Source organism: Amborella trichopoda, chromosome 6 (genome assembly GCF_054954075.1).
Source record: "Amborella trichopoda isolate Santa Cruz 75 chromosome 6, AtrichopodaSantaCruz75HAP2 v2.0, whole genome shotgun sequence".
Taxonomy (NCBI): domain Eukaryota; kingdom Viridiplantae; phylum Streptophyta; class Magnoliopsida; order Amborellales; family Amborellaceae; genus Amborella; species Amborella trichopoda.
In genome coordinates this window covers 26702886-26729547 of record NC_142341.1, presented here as the reverse complement: position 1 = coordinate 26729547, position 26662 = coordinate 26702886, and the positions used below count along the sequence as shown (strand labels likewise).

Here is a 26662-nt window from a genome sequence, read left to right as displayed (position 1 = left end):
GTTGCATAGAGTCATAACTCTTGGAAGGTGGTATATTCTTTCCTCTCTCTCCTTGTGCCACGATGAATGTAATCATAGTGGTTTTTGCTTGCATAGCACTGGGCTTGCCTTTGTCAGAATCCCTTCTTATGATTATTGGCTTGGGGCCCATTCCAAAAATTTCCATGAGGTTTTCAAGGTTCACAGCGTTGGAAACCATATTACTGAAAGTGCAGGGATTGAACATATGCAAGGGTATCGCAATCCTGGGTCTCATATTTTTTATGCACATGTGCACTTCTTATGTTTCAGGGAGTGGGGTCGCCTACCCCATACCTGACGTCCTGGTTGTTCAGGGTGGCTCAAGCCATATAGACCTCTTGAGTCGTTGAGCTCAGTTGAGTGGGAAGTCAGCTCTCTAGGTTTAGCCTGGGGCACAAGACTATGGACCCACTAGAGCTAGTCTTGGACTAACCCGAGGTAGGGCATGCTTAAGGGATAGGGCCATAAGGCCAAATGGGCTGCCTTGGCCTAAAGGGTTTGGAAGCGGTGGACTCGGTATCTGAGTCAACATGGACCACTGACATGACTCTAGTCCTAGGATGCACAAAGTAAGCAGGCAGAAAATTCTTGAAATTGGTTTGACCTAATAGACTATAGGTAGGCTAGATCTGGTCAAGGTTACTTGACTAGTGAAAAGGCTGAAAATGCAGCTAGATTTGGCTGGATGCCCACGTAAGGCTTAGCTACAAGTCAACTGCAAAATTCGAGCTTTATTATTGTGGGTTTGTTTTGTGGTCAAGAATTTTGCATACTCGTTTCAGCACTAGCGTGCTCCCAACTGTCTCACCACAAAACTAAATGCCCACATGACTTAACTGTTGGTATAGGACATTTTAGAAAATCATTTGAAAACTCTTTGGGTAAATGTAAATCGTGTGTGATAAGTGTGTGAAAAATCAACACACAAGTGGTGGGTGGTAATGGTGTGATCAAGGGAAAGCAAGATGCATTCAACCTAGTCTAATGATGCAAAAGGATAAAGATAAAGCAAAAAGATAAAGATCTCATATATCTAATCTAATAAGATAAGAATATATGAGATCAAGGACCCTAATCTAACCAAATAATATTAAAAGAATAGATAAGATCCAAAAGGATCTAATCTAATCTAAATAAAAAAGCTTGATCAAACCTAGCTCTTATCATTTTCTCTTCTTCTTTTTCATTGGTAAATCAGTGAGGGAGAAGGTCCCCAACTCATTCTTTATTTATTAAACAAAATGAAGTACAGCTCACTATCTTACAACCTTATAAAGGTATGCCACTTCATGAAGTAAATAAAGGGAAAGAAAATCAGGAGGCTTAACACGTTAAATGGTTACATATGAAAAAATTCTAGTTTTTTTGGCAACGACATTAACCATCATATTAGCATCACAAAAAATATGACAAATCGACCATGAGAGGTTTGCAAGTCTATATCGGTAATTAGCAGCTATTGTGTGCAGAACTCATAGAGATTTACAGTTTCCCTGAATGACCTGTACCAGTAGAGAGGAATCCCTTTTGATTTGTAGAGGAAACAATCCATCCGAGTAGCCAAATCCACACATGCTTCGAAGGCACGAAATTCTGCCAAATTATTTGAAGCCGCACCAAAAGGGATGGCAAGTGCAGCAAAGAAATACATGTCGTCCTTTCTAATGACTCCCAAACAACCCTCTATTCCTGGATTTCGAATAAAATATCCATCAATGTTAAACTTGTAGTGCTTAGGCTTTGGGAATGTCCATGCAATCGGAGTGACGGATTTAGTCCTTTGTAGGCACCACACCACTTTCAAATTATCTGTTACTTCCTTCTCTGACATGTGATATAACCACTCTTTAATATTTACAAGTTTACTAATTGGCAAGTGATCCTTCTTACTATTTCTTCACACCTACACTCCTTTCCTTGATATGTATGACGGTTACGCTCCTCCCAAACACTGCAAACTACCATGAAAAATAAAGAAATCCTCTAACTTAAATAGAAAAGATATCCAATTTCTCATAGTAGATGCAATAGATGAATCTGGAGTGAATGTTTACCACATCGTCACGTAATCGATCTCCATATCCCCAATGAATATCACATTCAAGCAAGACAATGCCTCTTTACTATAAAAGAGAGCAGATGGGGAGATGATGATAAAGAGCGAACTAAGAAAACCATTTTGCCCTAGGTTGGCATTTTGAAAACCGTAGTTCTCTAAAAGTATGTTGGGTAAATCCCATGTGTCGCATAAACTGCCAAGCTTCCTTTACCGAAAATAACCCATTAGAAGAGTGGATCCATATGAGAAAGTCCACATGCGGTGCCAAAAGAAGTGTAAAAGCCTCCACCTCCTTCCAGAGCCTTTCTATGATACTCCAAGTGTGTCAACACATTTTTCAGCACCTTGGGTCCCCGATGCAGAATAAAGGAGAAGCCAGTCAATAAAGCCCTGACATACAGTGAAATTTTTCCAAGGACTTTAAAAGGCCACCTACCAAGTTTCGTCACAATCCGACATGTCTAAGGCAGTGGAGACAGAAAAAATTTCAGAAAAATCAGCCTCTAACACCCCGAAATGGACCTTGTACGTCAAATGGTTGTGGGACTATTGCCATTGGATCCGACACAGTCGAAAACCCCCAGCGTTCAAGTTTCGGCTTAAACAAACGTGTCAGGACAAAGTTATGGGTGAAACATTAAAAAGGGGAAGGCTGCACGCTATTTCCATTAGGCCTCCATACACCAATCTCCATTAAAGGAGACTGGTTTGCACAGTCACGAGCAACAACTTTGAAGACTCGTATCTCACTCATTTTGGGTCGGATCAGGCTCAAACATTTTGGAGCGTGTTTGTATCGTTAAGACAAGCGTTTTGATATGTGGTACTCCCCGTGACAATACCCAAGCAGGGAGGAAAACTAGAGCGAAATTGGCGATTCATGAATATAGTTGCAGGAAAATCAGCCATAGCACGACCTACTCGAGTGGCCATATTACGGCGTTCGCACAGCTGATTGATGCGAAACTAGTTCCATCGCGTACGTAAGGTCCGAGGCTACATCTGGTCTGAACTCCATGTGTGATGAACGGTTAGATTCGGCACACTAAGGGGTTGAAGTTGCTACATATTTCGGCCACTGGAATTCAAGATCCGGCAAAAAAACCAAGATGGTGAAATCTTCGTTTGGGCATGAAATCGAGCTGCGTTTGTTACAATGCGATCATGATGGCATGCTCAGTGCGATTCAGTGAAGAAATCAAAGAAAAACATCAAGAAATGAGTGCACTATCAATCTGAAGCTTTTAAAATTCGTGCAAAATTCAAGTTGCGTGATCGTGGCCTAAAAACACGATCCGTGGTTCGAAGTTGGTACCAAATTGATCATCATGCCTAGCCCAACAAGAAAGCAATTTTTTTTTTTTCCAAATGAGTGCCGAAGCAACCCTGAATCATCCATGGAAGATCACGCATGTTTTAGGGTAGCAATAGAGATTGTTTTGGAACTCCATGTATTGTAGGGCAGGGGTAAAACCGTCATTTTGTACCCATTTTTAGATTTTTTTTAATTCAAATAAATTATATTTATCATCAATTAGGTCAAATTTTGGGCATCCACCCATGTTTTGGGCCCAAGTCTATAAATACAATTTTATACCTCATTGTAAAGGACCTTCATTTTGATCAATAAAAATTGAGATTTAGCTTTGATTAAGGGTCACGTCCAAGAGAGACAAAGAGGAGAGAGGAGAAAAAGTCTGGTACCCTTCGGTGAAGGTTACTTTCTCTCTCCTCCTCTCATCTCTCTCTTTCTCTCCTCCTCTCATCTCTCTTTCTCTCTCCTTCTCTCATATGTTTCCTCCTCTCTTCTCTCTTTCTCTCACCTCTTCTCTCCTCTCTCCTTCTTGTTCCTTCTTTCTTGTTCCTCTCGCATTCCCTCTTCCTTCCTTTCTCTCTCTTCTCTTTCATATTCCCTCTGTTCTTTTCTTTCTCTCTTCTCTCCAGTCATGCACGGCGGTGTCCATCGCCGAGCATGACATCCTCTTTCTTTTCTTAATGCTCATCATCGCGCACGACATTTCTCCCTCTATTCTCTGATAAAGACTTGGATCTGGGCCCTTTCCTTAAGCGGCAGGTGGGGTCGTGCCTAAGTCCCTTCTGACATGCACAACGATGCTTATTGCCACGCGTGTCTTCTCTTTTATCTCTCCTGTCTCTTTTCCTCCTGTCGTGGGCGACATAACCCATCACCGTCCATGTTTTCTTATCTTTTCTCTCTCCCTGTCATGGACGGTGGGGCCTATCGCTATCCATGTTTTTTTTTCCTTTCTCTTTCCTCAGTCACAGATGGTGGCAACTCATCGTCGTCCATGATTTCTTCTTCTTTCTTGCTCCTCTTTCATGGAAGGCAGAAACCCATCGCCATCCATGTTTTCTTCTCTTTTCTCTCTCCTCTGTCATAGACGGCAGGGCCCATTGTCGTCTATATTTTCTTTTCCTTTCTCTTTCCTCAGTCATGGACAGCGAAACCCCATCGTTGTCTATGCTTTCTTCTTCTTTCTCGCTCCTCTGTCATGGACGATGAAACCCCATCACCATCCATGCTTCTATCTTTGTCCTCTCTCCTCGGTCATGAATAGTGGGACTCATCGCCGTCCATTCTTGTTTCCCTTTTTCTCTCCTCTGTCATGGACAGCGGAGCCCTATTGCCATCCATGTTTCTCTTCTTTCATCTCTCTTCTTCCCTTCTCTCTCTTCTTTCTTCTCTTTCTTCTTTCTTCTTTCTTCTTTCTTCTCTTTCTTCTTTCTCTCTCTTCTTCTTTTTCTTTCCCATTTTCTCTCCTTTCTCTTCTTACTTCCCTTCTTTTCATCTCTTCTTCTTTCCTCTCTCTTCCCTCCTTTCTTCTCTTCTCATCCTTTCTTCTTCTTTTCTCTTCTCTTCTCTTCTATTCCCTTCTTCTCTTCATCTTCTCTTCTTCTTCTCTCTCTTCTCGTCTTCGCTTTTAATCTCTCATCTTTTTATTTCTCCTCTTCTTCTTTTTCCTCTTATTTCTCTTTCTCTCTTCTCTCTTCTCTCTTATCTCTCCTTCCTTTCTTATCTCTTTTCTTCTCCTTTCTCTCTTTCCCTCTCATTTGACCAAGGGACGTTAAGTCTAGCACTGCCATAGTAGTCTTGTTGTCGAGCAGTATCGTCGTCGTACCCGTCTGAGTAACCATGCACGTCTTGCTGCCACGATAGGCTAGCCATCAAGCCAGGCCGGTTAGTGTTCATTCTGTCGTCGAGAGTATTGCCACCATGTCAATCTAAGTTACCGTATCCATCTTGTTACCATGCCAGGTCACTCACTTACTGGTTTAGCCACTGTGTCAGTCTAGCCACTCGGTCAAATTCTTCTCTTCTCTTTCTTCTATTATATCGCTTTTTCTCCTTTCATCACCCCAATCTCTATCCTCTTATTCTTTCCTTCTTCCTTTGAATGTGCATGCCTATGTGCATTCGCCCAAAGACAAAGGTGGGTTCCCTTAGCCCGTTTGTCTTGTAAAATTAACCATGTATGTGTGATTGCAGAAACAGAAGAGTACGGGTCAAGGGAGGCGATTTTGGACCTGTTGTAGGCCTAGGGGGCTTTCTGTCGTAATCTAACAGGGTGCCCACGTGAGTCAGCCTGAGTGAATCACGGACCCATGTGAGATGCGTTCCGCTTTACAATAAATTCCTCTCTCACCGGTTGGTGTATCTGCCCTTGTTCGTTAGCAAGGTTCCCGAGAGAGCGGTCTCAAGTCCTTCCCTTGAAACCCGAGACACGTGCCACCAGGTCGTCCCAACTCGAAGGGAGAGATCGAGGCATCTAACCACCAAGTTCTTAGTAAAGGACCAAATGAAGGAGAAGGTAGATGCCAAGTTTGTGGAGAACCCTGTATATAATTTGCAACCTTGGATTTCGTAAGTGTGCCGAGATCTCTATGAAAATGATCCTCATAAGACTCTACAATCAGTTTCTCTGATAACCATGGATCCTCCCAAAAATCCATTGATTTTCCATCCCCAATAATCCATTGGACATTGTGACGCAAGAGGGAAAGGCCCATCTGAATGCCTTGCTAAGAATAACAACAACACTTCTTATAAACACCCCATATAGATGAATTTTTTAAACACGTGTGCGTAAAAAAACAAGCTATTAAAGAGGACAAATTAGACAGGATTTTCCATGCCAATTTTATCATGCCAACCATATTGAACTCTGAGATGTCACAGATCCCTAGCACCCCCCCACAACCTTTCAACCATATTGCATGTAAGCAAGATAAAAGATAAGATCCAAAAACTAAGTGCCGATTTCAACAACTGCAAGCGACCTGCATAAGATAAAGACAAAGCCTGCCAAGAACCTATCTTACCAAAAACATTTCCCAACAAGGTGTGGAAATGACTATGTTTTAAATCCCCATGGAAAAGAGGCAATCCCAAATATCTTACCGAGAGAAATCCTTCACCAAACCCCAACTCCTTCAAAATCATATGAAGCACCAAAAAAAAAGGATTTACTTTTAGATACATTCAATTTTTGCCCCGTGGTATTTTTCAAAAGATCAAAGAACTGAGATGATAGCTTTGACAGCTAAATTAAATGCTTTATAAAAAATGATTGCATCATCAGCATAAAACACATGTGAAACCCCATGATCACAACTATTAGAAAAAGGCAAAAGAAGAATTCCTTGAGACACCACATTGCTTGCTAAGAAAATCCAAAACCAACAGAAAAAGATATGGAGATAAAGGAACACCTTGTCGTAAGCCTCTCTTGCCTTTGAAATACCAAGAAGGCCGGTGTTGTAATACACTGTTGATTCTAAAAGATAAATAGATTTAGAAAACCCAAAGTATGCAGCCTGATAATTGTGAATTCTCAAAAACCTCTATCATATGCACTACTTAGATCTAATTGTAGGCGCATTTTTAGCTCTGGATGAGTTCTTGTAACATAAAGAAATGAGTTCATTAGTCATTAAAATATTGTTCGTAATAAGTCTTTCTTTCAAAAAAGTTAAATGTCTAGTATCAAAAAATTCCCTCAATATGATAGAGAAGATTTTGCTAATGAGCTTATACGAGACATTGCATAAACTAATTGGCCTAAAGACTTTCATTACAGTAGGAGAATTGACTTTAGGAATAAGACAAATGAAAATAGAATTTATTTATTTTAGGAATTTACTTATTTTGAAGAAGTCATTTAGGTCCCACAAATAGATCGTTTTTTATCGTCTCCTAGCTGAATTTATAGAATTCAACTATGAAGCCATTTGTGTCAGGGGCACGTTCACTCGCCATATTCCATATACAAGCCTTAATTTCCTCTAGGGTGACATCCTTAATAAGTTGGCTCTATTGCTGCATATTGAATTGTGAAGGAGGTAAGAATTAGCGTACTAAATGGGTGTCAACATTACATTCATGTGCAAGTAAGTCCTCAAAGATATGATTACTAATTTGGCCATGAGAAGGAATTGGAATCCCATTTTGGTTCTTTAGTAAAAAAATCCTAATATTTCTTCTTCTGACAATATTAGAGAGATGAAAGAATTTAATATTAGAATCCCTATCCTACAACCATGTCTATCGATACTTCTGTCTCCAAATACTCTCTTCATGGGCTAATAATTGTTGCAGCTCACTTGTGTAGGCTTTTTTCTCCAACATCAATGCCTCGTTAGATGGATCGCTACACAGACTATCATGAAGAGAAGAGAGATACCGACGGATGCCAGATATTTTAGCACCCATATAACCAAAAGAATTTTTATTCTAGTGACGCAGATCTATTCTCAGTCTTTTTAACTTCCTAGCAAACTTATACATGGGATTACCCCCACCCTTCCATTCCAAGAATTAAATATGATATCCAAGAAACATGGTACTTTCTTCTATGTGGTGAAATATTTAGGGGGTAAGTTAGATATAGACACCAATAAAGGGCAATGGTCAGAATTACCTTTTGGTAATAATTTAATCGTAGATTCTGGATAAGAGAAAACCCAATCTATATTGGCCAAAGCGCGATATTATTTTTATATTTTTTGGAATTTCAAGTCACTGGAATCAGAAATCAGAGAACATAGAAATTACAGAGGGTCATGACAAGGCCAAAAACGAGATGGCCTAAAACATTTCTGGTGTTCGTACAGCACGAGCTACAAAGGCTCAAGCCGTGAGAGTTGACTCGGCTTGTACAGTTCCTGCACGAGTCGATGCGGTTTGCATCATGTTGTGGGCTCTGAATTGACTTATGGAATCTTTCGGATGAAAGTTTCGGTGATCACTGTCTATGTCCTTTCTATTTTTCTAGAAAATACTGCTAGAATTTACAGGAAGATTTTTGTGGTTTAAATACATAGATCTAAAGCTTGAGATCCCCATGGTAAGCGTCAAATTGTTTAGGCACGAGTTTGGATCTATCTCTGGGTGAGATCAACTCAAATTTTTTATGAAACAAATTAAATTTTTAGATCGATAGAGCGAGTGGGTGTCACTCAAATCTACTAGCAGTGCCAGCTCTAGAATCCATTTACTAGACCTTAAAAGCTTATAAAATCTACCTAATGTTTCTTAGAGATGTGAGTAAGGTGAAAATTACATAATAATCTAAAATTAAAGCTATAGTAAATTTCAAAAAGAATAATGAGAGACTACATACCTTGGGAACCCTCAAGTCAGCTGCTCATGTGCCGCCATATCTTTTAATGAATACATTTGGCTACTGTAGTTTCTGGACTTTGGGTTGATTTTTCTAGATTTGATGTTTCTCGAGTTGAGGAAGGCTAAGGGATCTTACATGTGGGTTTTCCCTAAGGAAAGGTGATGGATTTCTATTGTATTTAAAACTTTTTGGGACTTCCTATTATTTTTTGAGTTTTGGGGATTGTCTAGGGCTTTTGGGGATTTTTCCTGAATTTTCTTAGTTTTATAGGAATTTTTAGGCTATTTTCTTAATTATCAAGGCTATTTTCCTAATTTTTTGGAATTTCCTAATATTCTCAAGGGAATTTCCTATTTATAGGTTCAGGTGAGGGTTAAGGCTGAAAATATTGGAACCAATCTCCAAGTTCCAATTTGATTAGGAATGAGTCCGTTTTTGGATTTCTTCAAAATATTCCAATTTTTATCGACTTAAAAATCCTAATTAAGATAGGATTTGCAAGAGGCCCCAATGTGTCCAGGCCCATCGAGTAGCACAACACGCGGTGCGACCCGCATACTATGGGCCGCAGGAGTGTCTACAAATTACGAGGCGCAAGCCTGACCCGAGGAGGCTCGCGCCGGACGAATTGTTCTATCATTTTGGCAGAACAATCTTCCCCGGCCTCTAGCTTTTCAATGATATGTCATATTTGAGTGATTCTTGGACCGTTGCAACGTTCTTGGGGTCTACTACAGCTTGGGACAGATTTTGGGTAGTTTCGAGACAATCCTAATGGGTCTAAGTAGACTGTGGTTCACTAGGCTTATTGTGGTCCTCAAGGCTCAAAATTAGGGTTTCTAAGAATTCCATTAGCCAAAACTTCTAGGGGTATTATGATTGCAGCATTTTGTTTGCTTGATAACCGCCTATCTCTCTACACAGGGAGAGAATGTTTGTTTGATCACGGCAAATCTCTCCCTTTTTCAAAAAATGGCATTCATCATTGGAGAATTGTGATATCGTGATTGCAAGATTGTGTTGGAACTTATGGAAAGAAAGGAATGTTAGAAATTTTGAAGGTAAGACGAGGGAGCCTTTGTTGGTCATAAATGCCACGAGAACCACTGTAATCCACTGGGCATAAATACACTCTGAATTTAAAAATATTCCCAATGAATTCTTACTAGCCAAAAGGTCCAAAAACATCAAACCTTCTACATTGATTCCTCACCCTATAGGCTGGCTAAAGGTTAACTTTGATGGCAATACGAAAAGTGAAGCATGAGTAACTGGATATGGGGAAATAGTAAGAGATAGTCAAGGTAACATCCTTTGGACTTGGAAAACCAGATTCATCTATGCGAAATCAACAAGGCAAAGCAACTCGATATGGGGGAATAGTAAGAGACAGTCAAGGTAACATCCTTTGGACTTAGAAAACCAGATTCATCTATGCGAAATCAACAAGGCAAAGCAGTGAGCTTTTAAGCAAGAGATTATTAAACTTTCCTCTAAACATAATCAACTAGTTGTGGAAGGAGAGCCAGCGAATGGTAGGACATCGTGTACGTATCCTGAAACCATTTGCTGGCTTTGGCCATCAATCATTGACTAAAATCCTTGTTCATTTAATAATAGAGAGGTTGTATACTTCCAGGTCAACATAGAAAGGAACAATGAGGTCATGCAAATTGCTACGTAGCATTCTCAAGAATTGTCTACAAAAGAGATCATTTATCTTTTGTTCATTGAAGTCACAATCATTCTTGTCCCTTAAATTCCAAAATGGATGATAGTAAAAATGTCATTGAATAGACAGTTTCAAAAAAATTTCTCGAACTTCATGACTCACCCAAGACATTTAATTTGACATCTAATGAGTGAGAATGTAATGAGTGAGAATAATTATAACATCCATATACAAAAAATAAATAACCCCTTTAGTCCTTTCATGTACGCCATATTTTGATTTTTCTTTTTCAGTCTTTGTTTCTCTTTTTTCCTCTTTGTAACTATACCATTTTCATTTCTCAATGAAAAGAAAACACTAAAAAAAAGAGAAGATGATAGTGAAGCATTGGAGTAATATCTAGGCCGGTCGGGTATCTACACCGCTATCATTGGATGGTGAAGACGATTCAATCGATGTCTATTGAATTCCGTTGTCGATTGGATTAGAATCCCCCATCATTAAGGAAAAGAAGGATGGAGGTTCCCTGAGCCTCCCGATCTATGGAACAATTGAGGGCCAAAATGCCCGAAGTGAAGCATAGATGACAAGATTTCATTGGTTTTCTGTCAATTTTTTAGCATATTATCTTTTGCATACACCTGGACATACAGGTTGATTGAATATAGATGAAAAATATGAAAACAATGCCCGCGCATGCTGGCCATCGGATCTGTTGAGATTGAATTTGTGCAGCCCAACTAGACCAGGCAGCTTACAATCTCTTTCCCCAGGAAAGCATACATTGCACTTAGGCATCAATATGATTTTACAGATATCTACACGTGGGATATTATATATAAAACTCATGGACATCAAATCTCTCAAATTTTGTGTGCATGTTTATGTTAGAAAAGGCCAAACCTAGCCGTTCCACATCCAAGCAGCAGGAAGTCATCGGTCGCATGTGAAGAAATAGTTAAGGTACACCAAAATTGAGAAAAGTCTCATACAAGAGACGAATTCCCTTGCACCAAGTTCCTGCATATAAATAATGAAGCTATGACCTTGCACGTCGTTATATGGATTCTATTCTTGCATATACACCTACTCCAAAAGGCACGGGCTATGAGCAAACTTGGACAGGTTTCTAGTATCGTGCTAAACATCTGATAGGTGCCCACCAATAAAAAATTAAAATAAATAAAATAGATACAAAAGAAAAATAAAAAAAGGAAAAGGAACATGGATGTGCGCCTACACCTAGGGTTTTCTTAAAGCAGAACCTGCACCCATGACAATTGCCAAAACCAGACCCAGACCAGCCCCCAGTGAAGCCCCCACAGCAGCCGCAGATGAAGAGCTCCCCTTCCCCTCAAAATCCCTCATCCTGCTGTCTCTCACCCTCATCTGCTCCCTCTCCAACTCCAATGAAAGCCTCTCTCTTGCAAGTTCCTAACACGACAATGAGCAACATCCTTCAATCACAAGTATATTCTAGACACACTAATCAGAATCTGGAAAAGAAAGACTCAGCTCAGTGACGTAAAAGCAAACAAGAGCAGTTGACTCCTTCAATAACAAGAACCAAGTATCTAACACTCCTACAATAACAAATACAAGCTTTGTTTATCTTATCACCATTAATTTCTCTCTTCTCTCACACACATCTTACCACCATTAATTGCTCTCTCTCTCTCTCTCTCTCTCTCTCTCTCTCTCTCTCTCACACACACACAGAGACACAAATGCACATGCACAGGTCAGGAAGATCCAGAAATGTTTTGTGACATTCACCTGCAAAGACGTCTCCTCATGACCAAGAAGCTCATGATGTATAAGCCGGCAAAGTGTGTTTACACCCTCAACGGGAAGGACCACTTCTCTCCTTTGGAAAGGCATGCGGACAAGGTTGATAGGAGCAAGGATAAATCTCTGAGCACTGGCCAACCCTTTAGAGTTTCCTTCATCTATGCTCCATCCCTTAGCAGAAGGGCCCGTAGAAGTAACATATGGATGGGAATTGACAACTACAGCCACGCTTGGAGACAATTGATATGCATTTAACACTGCATTCACTGCACCCATTTGCTGATCTGCACTGACTGAAAATTTGTTCGTGATTGCAAGTACCCAGGGGATCTCTGCCGCCGAAACCTCATTCAGAAGAAGTGAGAGTGCCGGTTGTTGTACTTGTGGTGATGAAGCGTCTGGCTGATTATTATAATAACGTGGTATCTTCTGTGAAAGGTTATGCACGAGTACAATCAGGTCAATCTTCCTATTCTGATGAGCACCCACCCATAACTCCTCCCTAAGGTGTCGGACCTCCAAATGTAAATCCTAATATGCACAACCGGCAACCATGTTAAAGAAAAATAAAATAAAAAATACAAAATAAAAACAAAGATATATAAAGGGACCAGCATTAAGAGGATCTCCCAGTAAAACACTTTTATAAGCTATTATTTGTAGGGAGACTGGATCTTCCAGAGAGAACTGTTGCATTCAAGCTTCAAAAACCAGAATTGATAACATATAGCACTCAAACAGAAAAAACAAACATAAACGGAAACAACAAAGGTAAGGGGAAAAGAATGGAAAAACGAAAGAAACATGCCAACAGGATGATAGAATTCAGTGTCTTCAGAAAGTAAAATTACTGATTTACGAAGAAAGAAAGCAGTAATCAAGTGATCAAGTGTTCGAAAAAGCCCCAATGCAATTATTGGAAACAAAAAAATAAAGTACCTGCAAATTTACACCGGCTGAATCAGCATAGTACAAACCACCAGCCATTCCTTCTTGGGGATCCATGATGGGATGCACACTCTGAGGGTCAAAAGCAGTCGAGGTTCTACTCTGTGCCATAATGGCATTATATAGGGAGGTCTTCCCAGCACCCTGAAACAACGGTAATTGTCAAGTATTGGCTATTATAAACAGAGCATAAATCAAATGCCATAAATGCTTCAGAAATCTTTACATTAAAAATGACTACTACACCTCAAGGCCAAGCAATCGCACCCTACGAGCTCTGACAAAAACCTCCTTTGAGACAGTGATGAAGTCACTAGTACAATAAATAGTGAAACGACTTAAACCTTCAATACAGGTGCTCCCCTCATTGCTAGGTGCTTCAATGCTGAATTTCTGACAAGGATCTGTAGATTTTGCATCAAATGAAGGAAAGCCAGAGGCTACGTATTCTGATAAAATCTGCTGCCTTGCAGATCTGAGTGGACTGCCAATTATTACACGCATCTTTTGCAAGTCAGGCTGCTCCTCGTGATAGGAAGAATATTTTGGCATGGAAGGTAAGCCCTCAGCGTTAGTTGAACACCTAATAGAAGGGGTTGAATCAGTTAAGGGACAAACTAGATTATCTGAAAAAAAAAATTTACAATTGAAATCATAATATGCCTTTACCAAAACATACACTTTTTAGTCCACAATGCAAAATAGTCTCCACCTCAATTTCACACAATGATGTAGTAGGAGTGGCCATTCATACACAGGTTCAAGGAAATACAAAGGATCCAAAGCAGATGAATGTTAGGGAAGGCGCGTCCACAAGAATCAGAGAAAGCAAATGACCTGACCAGCTGGTGGCATGATGAACAGAAGAATTGGCAACAGCTCAATTGAGGACACTCATGATATACACATATAGAAAGTATGCGACGTTTCCAATAATAACCATCATTCATTATCTAGGATTGCAGTATGCAATTTGGATTGTGGAACTACTTATAGGATACTTCACAATGGAAGTAAAGGGAACAACAAAAGCTAGAAACAGAACTTCCAGACAGGCACCAAAGAGGCTAAAATTTTAGGAACAAACTCCAAGAACCTAAACTTCTAGAAAGTATCCAAACTCAAACCTATTTCATTTGCCATGTAGCAATAGCAAGCAAGCTTTCTAGGGTAGGTATATGTAGGGAAGCATGCAGTTTAATCCTCGAACAGATGATCTTTTTTTCTTGAGTACAGGAGGAGCCTACAGCAGCGATCGCATCTGAAATTACTTGTTTTGTCTTGATTCTTCAAGGGAATGAGGCCACTTCTAGTTTTTCATACAGAAGTTCTTTTCCACAATAGAATGCTCAATCCATTCCTTATCTCCTGATAGTTGCTGCCCAATCTCTGCTAGATCAGCCCAGATTTGCCCTTTTTCATCCAGCCAAAATATTTCCGTAATCCATGTTTCGTCACAAATTCTCATCAATCTCTTCCTAAGATAGTAAAGTTAACACTGAACAAGCCTTCAAGATGGCTCCCTCAGACGTGAACCCCAGTCCTCCCCCCACCCCTACAAACACTACCCAACCCCTCCCAAATACTCCTCACCCCACCCCTTCCAACTCTTTACCTTCCAACCCTAGCATTCCATCCCACCCGATTCCCAACCCCCTCACCTCTCCCTTGGAGGGGAACCCCTGTCCTCCCCTTCCTCTCTCTACCAAAACTACACCCACCTCTTCCGACCCCCATCTTCTAAACTTGCCCCATTGAAAGCTCCTCGTTCTCACCAATCCTTGTCGTGCCCCCAATCCTGCAGTCTACACCATCCCACCCAACCCCTCCCAAATCCTCCTCACTCTGCCCCTTCCAACTGCCTACCTTCCTACCCTGGCATTTCCATCCCACCAGGTTCCAACCCCCTCACCTCTTTCCATTTTTCCCTACCGAATGACATCTCCCTAAGCGGACACCACATCACTTCCCTGGAAAATTCCTTAGAGAACTCATTAATAGGGCACTTCAGTCCCAAAAGAGAAAACATTAGAGGCACAGAGAAGTGGGGCCAACAACTTTGGGCTGAACCCAACCTAACTTGCAGGAGACTATCTTGTGGTAATGCCCCTTCTCTTTCCCTTCCCAGGGGAGCTTGCCCAAAAATCTATACTGGAACCGCCCACAGTTCAAAGGGACCCTCTATCACCCTGTCCAAGTGAAAAAAGGACTGGGGGGCTACACTAAAATAGAAAATCTGAATCCTCATTCATCCAAACTAGGCATCCCAACACTTACAAGCTCATCAGTGAGGCTCGTGGAGTTTTAATATCAATCCACTAGAAATCCTTTGAATCTCTCCCCCGTGGGCACCACCCAGCTTCTTGTGGAGACCATCAATCCATTCCTCACTCCTGTACTCTGGATTGAGATAGAACAACGGTTCTTTCAGGTACAGATCTCTTGGACTGTGGCCTCCCCACTTTCCCAACCCCATGCCACGGACCACAGAGTGGGGCACACAGGAATCCAGACTCATGATCACAATAAAATCGTAGATCACAATGGTGGGACGCTGGTCACCCATAGACACAATACGAGGAACCACCATCGCAGTCCAAGACCCAATCGAAGGGCTCATCATGAACCTCCTCTCCATCCAATGTCAGCGTCACCCTCATAGCACAAGGTAGCCCCAACCCCTCCACACGCATAGGGTTGACGTATGTCCCTCCAACCCTCCCTCTCCCTCGAGCCAATAACCCCTCAACGACCGACATGACCACCCCCCCTTGTGATGTGGCCCAATCAAGTTACCTTTATCACAAGGACACCCAGCACTACCCCAGGACTCCCTTCCTCTCCCCATCCTGAGGCTACTGCTGCCCCACGCCACATGGCCCAATTTGCTGCCACACCCACATGGAAGTCCCTTCATCATGCTGCCCTCTCTCTCCTTGTGACAGTAGACGACCCACCCGTTCATCCTCCCCTATGCCAGATGGCCCCTTAATGGCAAATACCCGTGCAAATCCAACAGCCGCCACCTCATCTTCACATACCCCTCCTCTGACCCATCCATCCCCATAAAACCCCATTTTTCCCTCCTTCCCCTCCCCCACCATCCTTGGCACCAAACCCTCCACAGCCAAAACCTTCTCCCATGGCTGAAGAGCAAGTGTCCCTTCTCAATCTCCCTTCCTTATTTCCCCCACCCCCAAACAAAAGAGCGGGTCTCTCTCTAAAACCTGTTCTCCACTGCTGCCTGAGCCCTCCCGGCAATCCATTCCCCCTATTGTGTCCTGCATTTCACCCTTAGGTACGGCGGAGCTCCCCACCCGTCCAACCATCCCAGCGACCACTCCCCCTCCTCCCTCCCCCCACCCTCTCCATCAACCTCGCTTCATCCCCCTCCCCAACTTCCAACTCCTCCCAAAACATGCCCCACCTCCTTACCCACACCTCACCCCTTGACCCCACTTTTACAACCCTCTTTGCCCACCTCACCCCAAATCCCCTTGACCCAACCCCAAATGCTCTCCTCGCCCACCAATATGCACCTACCCTCAATCACACCATCTTGTACCTCTCAACCCCCACTCTCGGAACACCACTCTTGGAAGAGCCTCCAAACTCTCATCCATGGCCGATGGAGATGCTCCTCAACCCTCTCCTTTCACACCCCAATCCCCCATCTCCCTGGCCCTAGGAACCCTCCCCTACCCACCTCTTCCCCATCATCCTCCCTACCCTCTCAGGCTGCACCCCCCCCAAAGTGGACAATCCTTTCATCCCTCTATCAATAATTCATTGCACGACTGTCCTTCTTTCCCAAGGTTTCTCACTCCCCCTTACCAAGCAGCAGCTAACGGGGCCTCCCCATTCCTCACTTAAGGCTTATCCCATTCACAATCCAAATCCCCAATTCTTCAACCTTCCCTCTCTGGCTGTTATTCCAGCCCCCACCCTCCACTGACAAAACTCCCCCCAACGCATTCCCTTTTCCAACTCCCTTCCTAAACCCCAAGGAATCAATTAACCTGCTTTCCTCCGCTCCCCCCATCTTATCCATCGATCTCTTTTGGGCAAACCACTCTATAGACCTAGAGTAGAGCCTTCCTCCCCCCCCAAAAGTCCCCAATCCCCAGCCTCGGCCAGTTCTTGCTCGCCTCCCAACCCTCGATGGACTCAAACTTTGTCAATGGGATGGACAAGGCACAAGGAGACACCCTTCAAGTACTAAGGGCACTAGGATTCGTATATGACAAACCAAAGGAGGCCATTGAGGCATTTATCACATCGGATACTCAGACTAGATTTCAAGTAAGTGCCAAACGGCAATGAGAGCTTGCAAACCTCACCTTTGCAGTCAATTACGACCGGGCAGGCTCAACAGTCCTTCTGGACCCCCACTCAGCCCCTCTGGCAAGTCAGCAACCTTGGTGCTCCCTTAGAGGCGCCACCCCACCCAACCCCCTCCATCAAGAGTCTTACCTAGAATAACAATGGTCTGGGAGACCTTGCCAAATAGAGGACCGTCCATGACCTACACCTAAAAGATTCGCCCACAATGTTGGGCTTAGTAGAAACCAAACTCCCACATCTCTCGCTTCCCCTCATTCGCCAAGTTTGGGGTTCCAGGCCATGCAATGGGAGGCCTTGGAAACCCATGGCTCCTCCAGTGGTATCTAGATTATCTGGGATCCAACCTCCACACCATGTAGTTTCTCTATTTCTGTGACCTTCTCCAAACTTACCGATGGCTTCCCCTGGAAGTATGCTGCTGTTTGTGGGCATAATTCCAAATTAGAGACCTTTTCGGAGGGCCTCGACCTAGTCACCTCTCAGCCCTCGTCCACATGTTGCATCAGAGGTGATTTCAATGTAACCAGCTGGTCGTTTGAGTGAAACTCCAACCATAGGATATCCCCATCCATGCTCGACTTTTCCGACTTTGTAGTTAGGAATCACCTTCTTGACATCCCCCTCTCCCAGGGTCAGACTTCGCTTGGTCAAACCATTCTACCAACCCTTCACAGTCAAAGCTCGACAGACTAGGCAAGCAAACTCTCCGGTAATTTCCGACCACATACATAAGAAATACTCCAATCCATCCCGCCCTAAGATTCCATTGAAGAGAGTCATGCCCTGATGTCCAACGAAAGCAATCCAAGAACCCAATGCAAATTAAGCTATGAGCTTCTCCCACGTAAAGAATAATTTTTTGGTCCCAACACTCCAGGGTTACATGGCTCAAGAATGGCAACCTCAATACTGCCTTGTTTCACAACATTACCAATTGCAGAAAGCATGATACTATCTCTCACATCAAAGTTGCTAATATGGTGTTAGACCATGCTCCTCTCATCCAGCAGGCCATTGTTGATCTCTTCAAATCACTCTTCTCTGCCTCCACCAATCCCAAACCGACGATAGCCAACCTGTTCCCCTTGAGAAAGAGGACTGGCTAGAACACCCTTCTCAGAACAGGAATCATCAAGGCGATCACTGACCTTCGTCAAGAGCGTGCCCAAGGACCAAACAATTACCTGGTGGCCTTCAAAACTTTCTAGGCATCACCTCCTTGCCTTCTTCCACTAATTTCACTCTAGAGGGATCATCAACAAGGCTATGAATGCTACATTCATTGCAATCATCCCCGAATTAGAGGGACCCAAAGGGCTCAAAGATTTCAAACTAATCAGCTTGATCAATTTGTCCTACAAGATCCTTGCAAAAGTCCTCACCTCCAGGCTTCGTGATGTCTGTGGCTGGGTCATCTCCCCAACCCAAGGGGCTTTTGTCAGGGATCGGTAGATACTCGACGGAGCACTAGTGGCTCACAAGTGTATTCACTCGAAACATCTCACAAAGATCCTAGGGGTGTTCATAAAGTTGGACTAGGAGAAAGCCTAGGACCATATCGACTGGGCTATCCTTGATGAGACCCTTTGTAGGATGGGTATTGGACACTGTTGGAGGGCCTGGATCCAAGGATGTTTCCAATTCATTCCGCTCAATACTCATCCATGAACCCTGAAAAGGTCACTCTCCCTCTTCTAGAGGTCTCAGGTAGGGAGACCCCCTCTCACTTTTCCTGTTTGTGATAATCGCAGAGGTCATAGCAGGTCCATATCTGGGATGTACCAGAACAACCTCCTCAAAGGCTTCATGATTGGGAATCAAGGTTAGAAATCTCCCACTGCCAATATGCTGACGACATCATCCTCTTCTGTGACGCCACCCCTCATCAGGTGGATTCCCTACTCCTCTTCCTTAAATGCTTTGAAATGGCTAAGGGCTTTAGAGTGAACATGGAAAAATAAAATGGGTTAATCAACTTGCGAGTAGATGGGGATGCAAAGTAGACCACCTGTCGTAATCCTACCTGGGCCTACAGCTTTGTACTATAAGTCTAAAAGAGGTAATGGAGCCATGTAACTGACAAGTCGACTGGAGGCTCGTAGGATAGGAGAGGTTCCTCTCATCTGCCGGCCACATAACCCTCATCAAGGGAACCCTCTCCAACATCCCCATTTTCCAAATCTCTCTTCCACATACCTTCATTGGTAGCCACCCACCTTGAACAACTAATGAGAAATTTCCTTGGTCAGGAGAGAGAGGGAGGAAATACCACTTGGTCTCTTGGGCCACTGACTGCTTGTCGAAATCTCAAGAACTCGGTATCAGCAATCTTAAACACAACTTGGCACTCCTAAGAAAATGGTGGTGGCGATCTGCCAGGCAAGAGGTCGTCAAATGCGAGTGCCATGGTGAAGATTCAGTTTGGCTTCCTACATGTAGAGCCAACAGCTGCTCTTCTGGACTATGGCGATCGTTACTCTAGAGTAAAACCTTGTTCAAGGCCAACATATGTTTTAGACCTCAGTTCTGCTTTTGGTTTGAACTTTGAATAAGCCACTCCCCTGAGGGATCAATTCCAAAACTTGTTCCTTCACACAAGAGACCCCCAGGCGAAAATGGCAGACCATTATGAAGTCACAGACCCAACAAGGGTGTGGAATCCTGACTTTAAGAGGTCACTGATGGATGATGAAGTGCCTAACTCACTATGGCCTCCCTGCTTCAGTTAATTTTTCTCCCTCTCAAGGCACTGATACGATCAGCTGATCGCCAACCCCCTCCAATATATTCTTTATACCCTCTTTTTACGACAATCTACACTCGCCTCCAACTGCCTCTACCCCATCCACTGTCACTAAGGCATGGCTTACCTTCATCCCTCCTGAAGTCCAAGTCTTTAGTTGGAGAGCAATATCCAAAAGAGCCCTCACAGTAGACCAACTACAAAGAAGGGAGGTCCAATTCCTTATAGGTACATCATGTGCACTGTAGAAGAAGAAACTGACGCTCATCTCTTTACCCACTGCGACCTTGCTAGCATCCTATGGGGCAACCTTCTGTAACTCTTCAATTGGTCGTGGGTGAGATGCCGTCATCGATACCTTGCCTCTTCCACTCTGCCCACTCTCCACTATGGTCAAAGTCAAGTATCCTCCTATGGCGGGTATCTGTGGCAGCCATGTTGTTGACAGAGAGAAAAATAGAATATTTCATGGCATGAAGGCATCCACTGAGGCCTTGAAAGACAAGGTCACAATCCTAGTCATTTTTTGGGCAAAAAACAGCCATCATTTCAAGCAATGTTCCTACTCGGACTTCTATCAAGACTGACAGGCATTGCTGCACATAAGGCCCAGTTGCATCCCTCTGGATACCATCAGTACTTGGCCAGACCAAAGCTCGATTATGACAGTTGTTCCCTTGGCAACCAACCTCGACAGGCATAAGGCAAATTTTTAGAGACAGTGATGACATCACTTTCCACTCCTACTCCCACTTCAAGGTATTGCCAACTCCGACACTGTAGAGGCATATCACTCCTCAAAGGCCTTAGAAATTTCAATCACAATTGGGGCCCAATCCTGGTCGTGGAGGGGGGCTCCAAAAATGTCTTGTCTTGTGCTTCAGGAGCCTCACCAGCCCCTGGAGGTTAGATGACATTTTAAAAGAGATCTTCCAAATTTGCAGGCTTATTCATGTCTATTAGAGGCTTGCATGGAGGGAAGCCAACGCAGCAGCCGACGCCCTCGCGGAGGAGGGAGCTACTAGGACGAAAGACACTCAGGACATCATCAAGGGGACCTACAAGCACCTTTTTGAGGATGAGATCCCCATTTTATTAACATTCATTCTATTAACTACACAAGTTGAATAGCATTTTTTGGGGCCTACATGGGGTCATAATTTTTTGAGCCCTCAGGGGTTTTTGTATAGGATACCTGCCATGTGGGACTCTAGTAACTTTCTTCTTGTACCTTTCGTCACATAACACAACAGTTAACATGTTCCCAAAAAAAAAAAAATCAACCCCTCAACCCATCTATTACTAACCACATTATTAGAGATGTTAGAAGTGGATTGAATCCTAGACACTAGCGATAAATGCAATCACATATCATGCAGAGGATGTACCTCTCACACGTCTTCAACTATTAGTCTGATCGCACATCTATTACTCCCCATCTAGCAAACTAAGAAAAAGAAAAGCTCCATCATGAACAACTACTGCAGCAGCCAATGACATGTATGTGGTAGCATGATGGCATGTGAAATATTTCATTCCCACTGCACAAGAGGCTATTAGCCTCAAAGTTCACCCCATCACCTTATTCTTGACTTAACAATCTCAACAATGAGTGTCGACTGCTGCAGCATCCCAGGAATAATAAGGCAACAGAGGCCACGAAGTTATTTCCAAGTGAGACCGCTGCCTCAACAAAGATCGTAAGTGCATGTCAAAATTCAAGACGCTGAAGTGATCCTCATCAATTACAAATCTCCCTCTTAACCCAGATCCACACCTTTAGAGACGGTCCCAGCCATGCATGTGTCCAGCCTCATACCAACCCTCAGTTAATAATCTAAATGCACTTCAAGGTGTCCTCTATCATGTTCTCAGCTCCCATGTTAGAATTGAAAATAATGAACTTTCCGAAGAGGGAGTTCATCATCACATGAAAGGTTTAAACACTTGAATTTGGTAAAGTTAATGATAGATTATAAGATTTATTGTGTGTTCCTAGACTCCCCTCATACAGAACATAGCAGAGTTTCCCAAATGTATGAAACTCTTAATGCCCACTCACCTCAAGGAATATGGTTTGGGTTTGGTAAGTTTTGAGAGTCAAAGTATTAAGGAACACCTGGAGGCACGAGATGGTCTCGCTTTCTTCGAGTGTAAACACCCCCCAACTCAGTAAGATTCCGAGATGCAACCGGTATCAGCGAGTACACTCCAAAGATACAGCCACATCAGTATATAACTTATTGAATTACTTATTGTATGGGTGAGAGCACTCGAAAGATTGAAGCGAGTACATAGAACCAAGGTCTGAAGTCAACAGACAAATACACAGGAATAATTTACGAGATGCCTAAGAAACTAGATGCTACTACAACTTAGGTTAAACCTATTGCAACCAAGCTCCATAGCTATGCAGCATCCAAGTGAGAACAAGTTCAAAAATCTGGACTTGACAATGGGAAGATGAATATATCTGATTGGAATAAGATGAAGAAAAGGATACAAAAAAAAAAAAAATCCTTCCCCAAAATTTTATAGGCATGTAACTCAAAACAACCTATAAAAGATTGAGGGTTTCTCGTTATATTAAAAGACTCCTATAAGCTATTATGGACGAGGTTTCTCTACATCGATCATGGACCTTAAGCGACGCTCTTCAAATTGCCCTTCGAGTGGAAACGAAATTGCATTGGAGCACTGCTAAAGGATTCCTTACTTAAAGGCAGGTTTCTTACAACCCAAAATTCAATAATGAAAAGAAAGAACATGATCATGCAGATTTATCCAAGGTTATTGGTCACCAATGTAATGAAACAGGGAACCATGCTTTTAAATGTCTAAAGAAGAAGACAAAAGCCCACTTGGCGAAAGAAGATGAAAATACAAAAGCACATAGACATGGGCACAAAGGCATAAGGGTCCAAGGCATGTTTTGAAGTCATTAAGCTTAAGGGAAAGCTTCTCCCTGACCGCAGGAGGATGATCCATCCAAAGAGATTAAAAGTGGAAAGTAGGATAGCTACCATTCACCCATATATATGAATTCTAAATGTGAGTTATGCATCCCTTAGGTAGTCCACTTCCTTTCCCTATTTCTAAAAAGGGAAAATATCTCCATACCCCCTATTATTAGGTTTCATTTCACAATAGCCCCTAGGTTTCATTTCACAATAGCCCCAAGGTTCTAAAAGATATCTTAGGGCATAAAAATTGTAGATTTTATTTCTTCTTCTAACCCCCTGAGCTAATTTAAATCTGTTTTTTTAGGCCAAACAAATCTAAAAAGACATACCTTTTCTAAAAGCCATCCTCCCAAACTTTTAGAGAGAGAAAAGGGCTTCATGGAGGTGAGAGGTTACCAGGAGGGGAGAGAGAGGTGTTTGGAGAAACATGGGAGGAAAGAGAGAGTGAGATGCAAGAAGAGAGAGAAAGAGAGAAGTTTGGGGTATATAAGTGAAGAGAGAAAGGATTGGGTTTAAAAAGAGCACGTCTTTCTCACATTTGTTTAGGTTAAAAAATAAGTTTACAGTGACCAGGGGGTTAGAAGATATATTTGAAACCTTGGATTTATCAAGAAATAAAACCTAAAAATATGGGATATGGAGATATTTTCCCTTCTAAAAATTGTTGGAGAGGAAATAGATGAGGTGGACTTTTAATTTGAAAACCCAATCATTCATTATGGGGTTCTACATGAGCTCCAAGCAGGATAAGAGTTTTCTTCTTTATTGTCATATATGTTCTTTCACCATGGAAAAATAAAAGAAGAATTCCTTTTCTTAGAGACTTGTGAATTCCTTTTAGAGTGGATTCCTTTGCAGACTATGAACGAGAGCACAATTTCTCAATCTTTTGTCTTTCCCCTTTTCTTTTTTTGTCTCTCTTTCTTTCTTATATTATCAATGTACCATAAATCACATCCTTCAAGGATAAATATTCAAACATGCAATTTTTTCCACCACATGCTGGCAATCATTTAGATTGAAGACCATCTTGCAGGGAAAAAAAGCACACAAATAAAAACCAAAACTTTACAAAACATCTAAGGGAAAAGATCTTTGTCCAGAAAGAAATTTGGACACAAACACTATGGCATCCAAAATTGCAAGGCCAAATGCTTCGAACTTGGAACATAATGCGCATGGTAGGTATGAGTTATGAATATAGTTGTTGGAAACGCATGCGATTCCAAATCATTTCAGGAATCAGAATCACAGAATCGTAGGGTGACAAAATGATTCCTATAACAGGAATCGTCGTCCGTGCCATGCAAATCATTTGTTGCATGATTCTCCATTATATCGGAATCGTGATCCAATAAAATAAGAATTGTGTCCCTATCTTGTTCGAATTGGTATCCCATCAATCTGAATCGAGTTTCCTACCTTTCTGGAATTGCACATCAATCAGAGTCATCCAGAATCACGATTTGATGAAATAGAATCATGATTCCCGTATTTCTGGAATCGTTGTCCCATGAATTTATTATGATTCCTACCTTTCGGGAATCAAGCACCAATCCACTTGGGAACGTGCCAGAAGTTTTAAGCAAGAACAGATAAAAGTTGTATATTATTTATAATCTTGAATTCTAGAATCTGTAAATAGAGAACAATTATCCAGAGCTCCCATAGTTTTTGGATCAACGTCTTTGACAGCGCCCTCTAACAATCGTCTCGGTGTAATGAGTTCCTTTAATGTAGCTCTCAACAACTAATAAAAACAAAGTCAAGCTCCCTTACATAGGTACCTTCTTGGAGTTTCTATAACTCCAAGAAAACAATGTGTCATATGTGTTTCTAATGTTTATTTTGAGGAAGAAATGAGGAAATTTTCTAACTAGAAAAGAGTATTTGAGATGTGGACCTTGAGCTCTTAAACAATCATATGCCTCGATGCTATATTGAAAAACCTTTCAACACCAGGGTCTATCGAAAGTGAGGAACCAAGCCAATATGCTTTTATGTGTTTTTCATGCATCTTTTGATTATGAAAGAAAGATATGCATCTTCTCACTCGAAAACGAGTCTCTATGATGTGGACCTCGAGCTTCTAGAGTGCCTCTACTTCAACGCTTTATTGAGAAACCTCTCAACATGGGGGTCTATCAGAACTGAGAAACAAATTTCTAATTTCGTGAGGAGGGCCATGAACTGGTTAAGTACTTACCATTGATACCCACAAGGCTCAAGTTGAAAGTTCAAGATTCTTGTTGACACTTACCTACAAAAGACATTACTATCATACTTTGTAAATCTAGAAATTTGCATTTGAATATTGATTTTGTGTTATTAAAACTTTAACTCCATGTTGATCGAAATATTGTTCGATGCATCTATGAACCCCAGGTTTTAACGTAGTGAATCTAGCTTCCAAAAACATGAATTCACTATTCATAAAAATTGGGATCAAGAATGTGCACCTAAGAATTGCAAATTTTGTGAGATGGAATTTAGATTCCCAACTTCCAGGAATCGGGATCCATTTCCTAAAGAAAACCTTCTTTAATAATACTTCACATGTCTGAATCGACATGCAAGGGGAGATCTGCACGTGCAGATCACAACACAAGACACAAAGCAAATAAACACAAAACTATTTGATTTCATTGAAACTTTAAATTTCTTAAGAGAGGACATGCCTTGCCAAAATGAATCTCTCAATCTAGGGATTCGACCATAAAAGCCCATAGAAGATCCAAACAAAATGCTCAGAGCAACAGGAAGAAGTAAATCACCAGAAACTAGGCCCATTAGTTCAAACGAGTATTGGTGGACATGTGTGACCACCATATGGGTGATAACAAGATCAGGGTCAAACACCCTAACGATGTTCATCTCTTACACTGACCCGTGGATGTTATCTTCTGATGCACCAAGGCAAAGGTGCATTTGCACTGTTGCAGAACTGAAACTGAAACTCAGGATTCATTCAATGTGTTGACTCTATAACCATGTCAACTTGTGCCCCTGTAGAATGTCGTAAATTATAATAGAACCAAAAGGGGGGTTTTATTCGCATGTGTATGAGCAGAAAGACAAGTATGCCTTTGTACAAATGAGATAGGACAATGTGCCTTGAGTGTTTACACAAACAAGACGGTTAAAAGTGAGACAACATAAAAAGTAGAGAAGTTCGGCCTGTGTCTCAGCAGATAACAGGGAGGACAAACATTCTCTTCCACCTGAATTTTGAATCACAAATTGAGGACTTGCAGGATTCTTGGACTGATACTAGCAAATATTTCTACTAAAGATCAACAAGTCTGCAGCTGCTAATGATCAACAAGGCTGCAGCTCAAGATCAAAAAACACTCCAGATAAATGAGACTCAATGTCTAGAGATCCATACCTCCAGACATGGGCAGGATACCAAATTTTGAATGATTACGCATGTGCCTAAGTAGTCCTTAAGATAAGTTATTCATATTCCAGGCTCAA

General features: G+C 42.1%; 1 protein-coding gene and 1 long non-coding RNA gene across 8 annotated transcripts in view; both read right to left on the bottom strand.

Moving 5' to 3' along the window:
* Window positions 1-8943, bottom strand: part of LOC148781682 (uncharacterized) — a 39152-nt gene extending 30209 nt beyond the window's left edge. The window contains exon 1 of the long non-coding RNA XR_016058212.1: window positions 8722-8943. This is a non-coding gene — a long non-coding RNA (uncharacterized LOC148781682). The remainder of the gene's footprint in view (window positions 1-8721) is intronic.
* Window positions 8944-11370: 2427 nt separating this feature from the next.
* LOC18440088 (lipase class 3 family protein) overlaps window positions 11371-26662 on the bottom strand; it is a 76581-nt gene continuing 61289 nt past the window's right edge. For 5 of the 7 annotated variants that reach the window (XR_016058209.1, XR_016058210.1, XR_016058208.1 and 2 more), the window contains 4 exons: window positions 13382-13718; window positions 13127-13279; window positions 12173-12718; window positions 11371-11830 (listed from right to left, as the gene is read on the bottom strand). Coding sequence is in view for 2 of the 7 variants with exons in the window: in XM_006850240.4 (XP_006850303.1) it covers window positions 11639-11830; window positions 12173-12718; window positions 13127-13279; window positions 13382-13718 (1228 nt within the window). In the remaining 5 variants the exon portion in view is untranslated. Of the gene's footprint in view, window positions 11831-12172; window positions 12719-13126; window positions 13280-13361; window positions 13719-26662 lie in introns of all 7 variants that reach the window. The other 2 variants (XR_016058211.1, XR_016058207.1) reach the window with 1 other exon arrangement.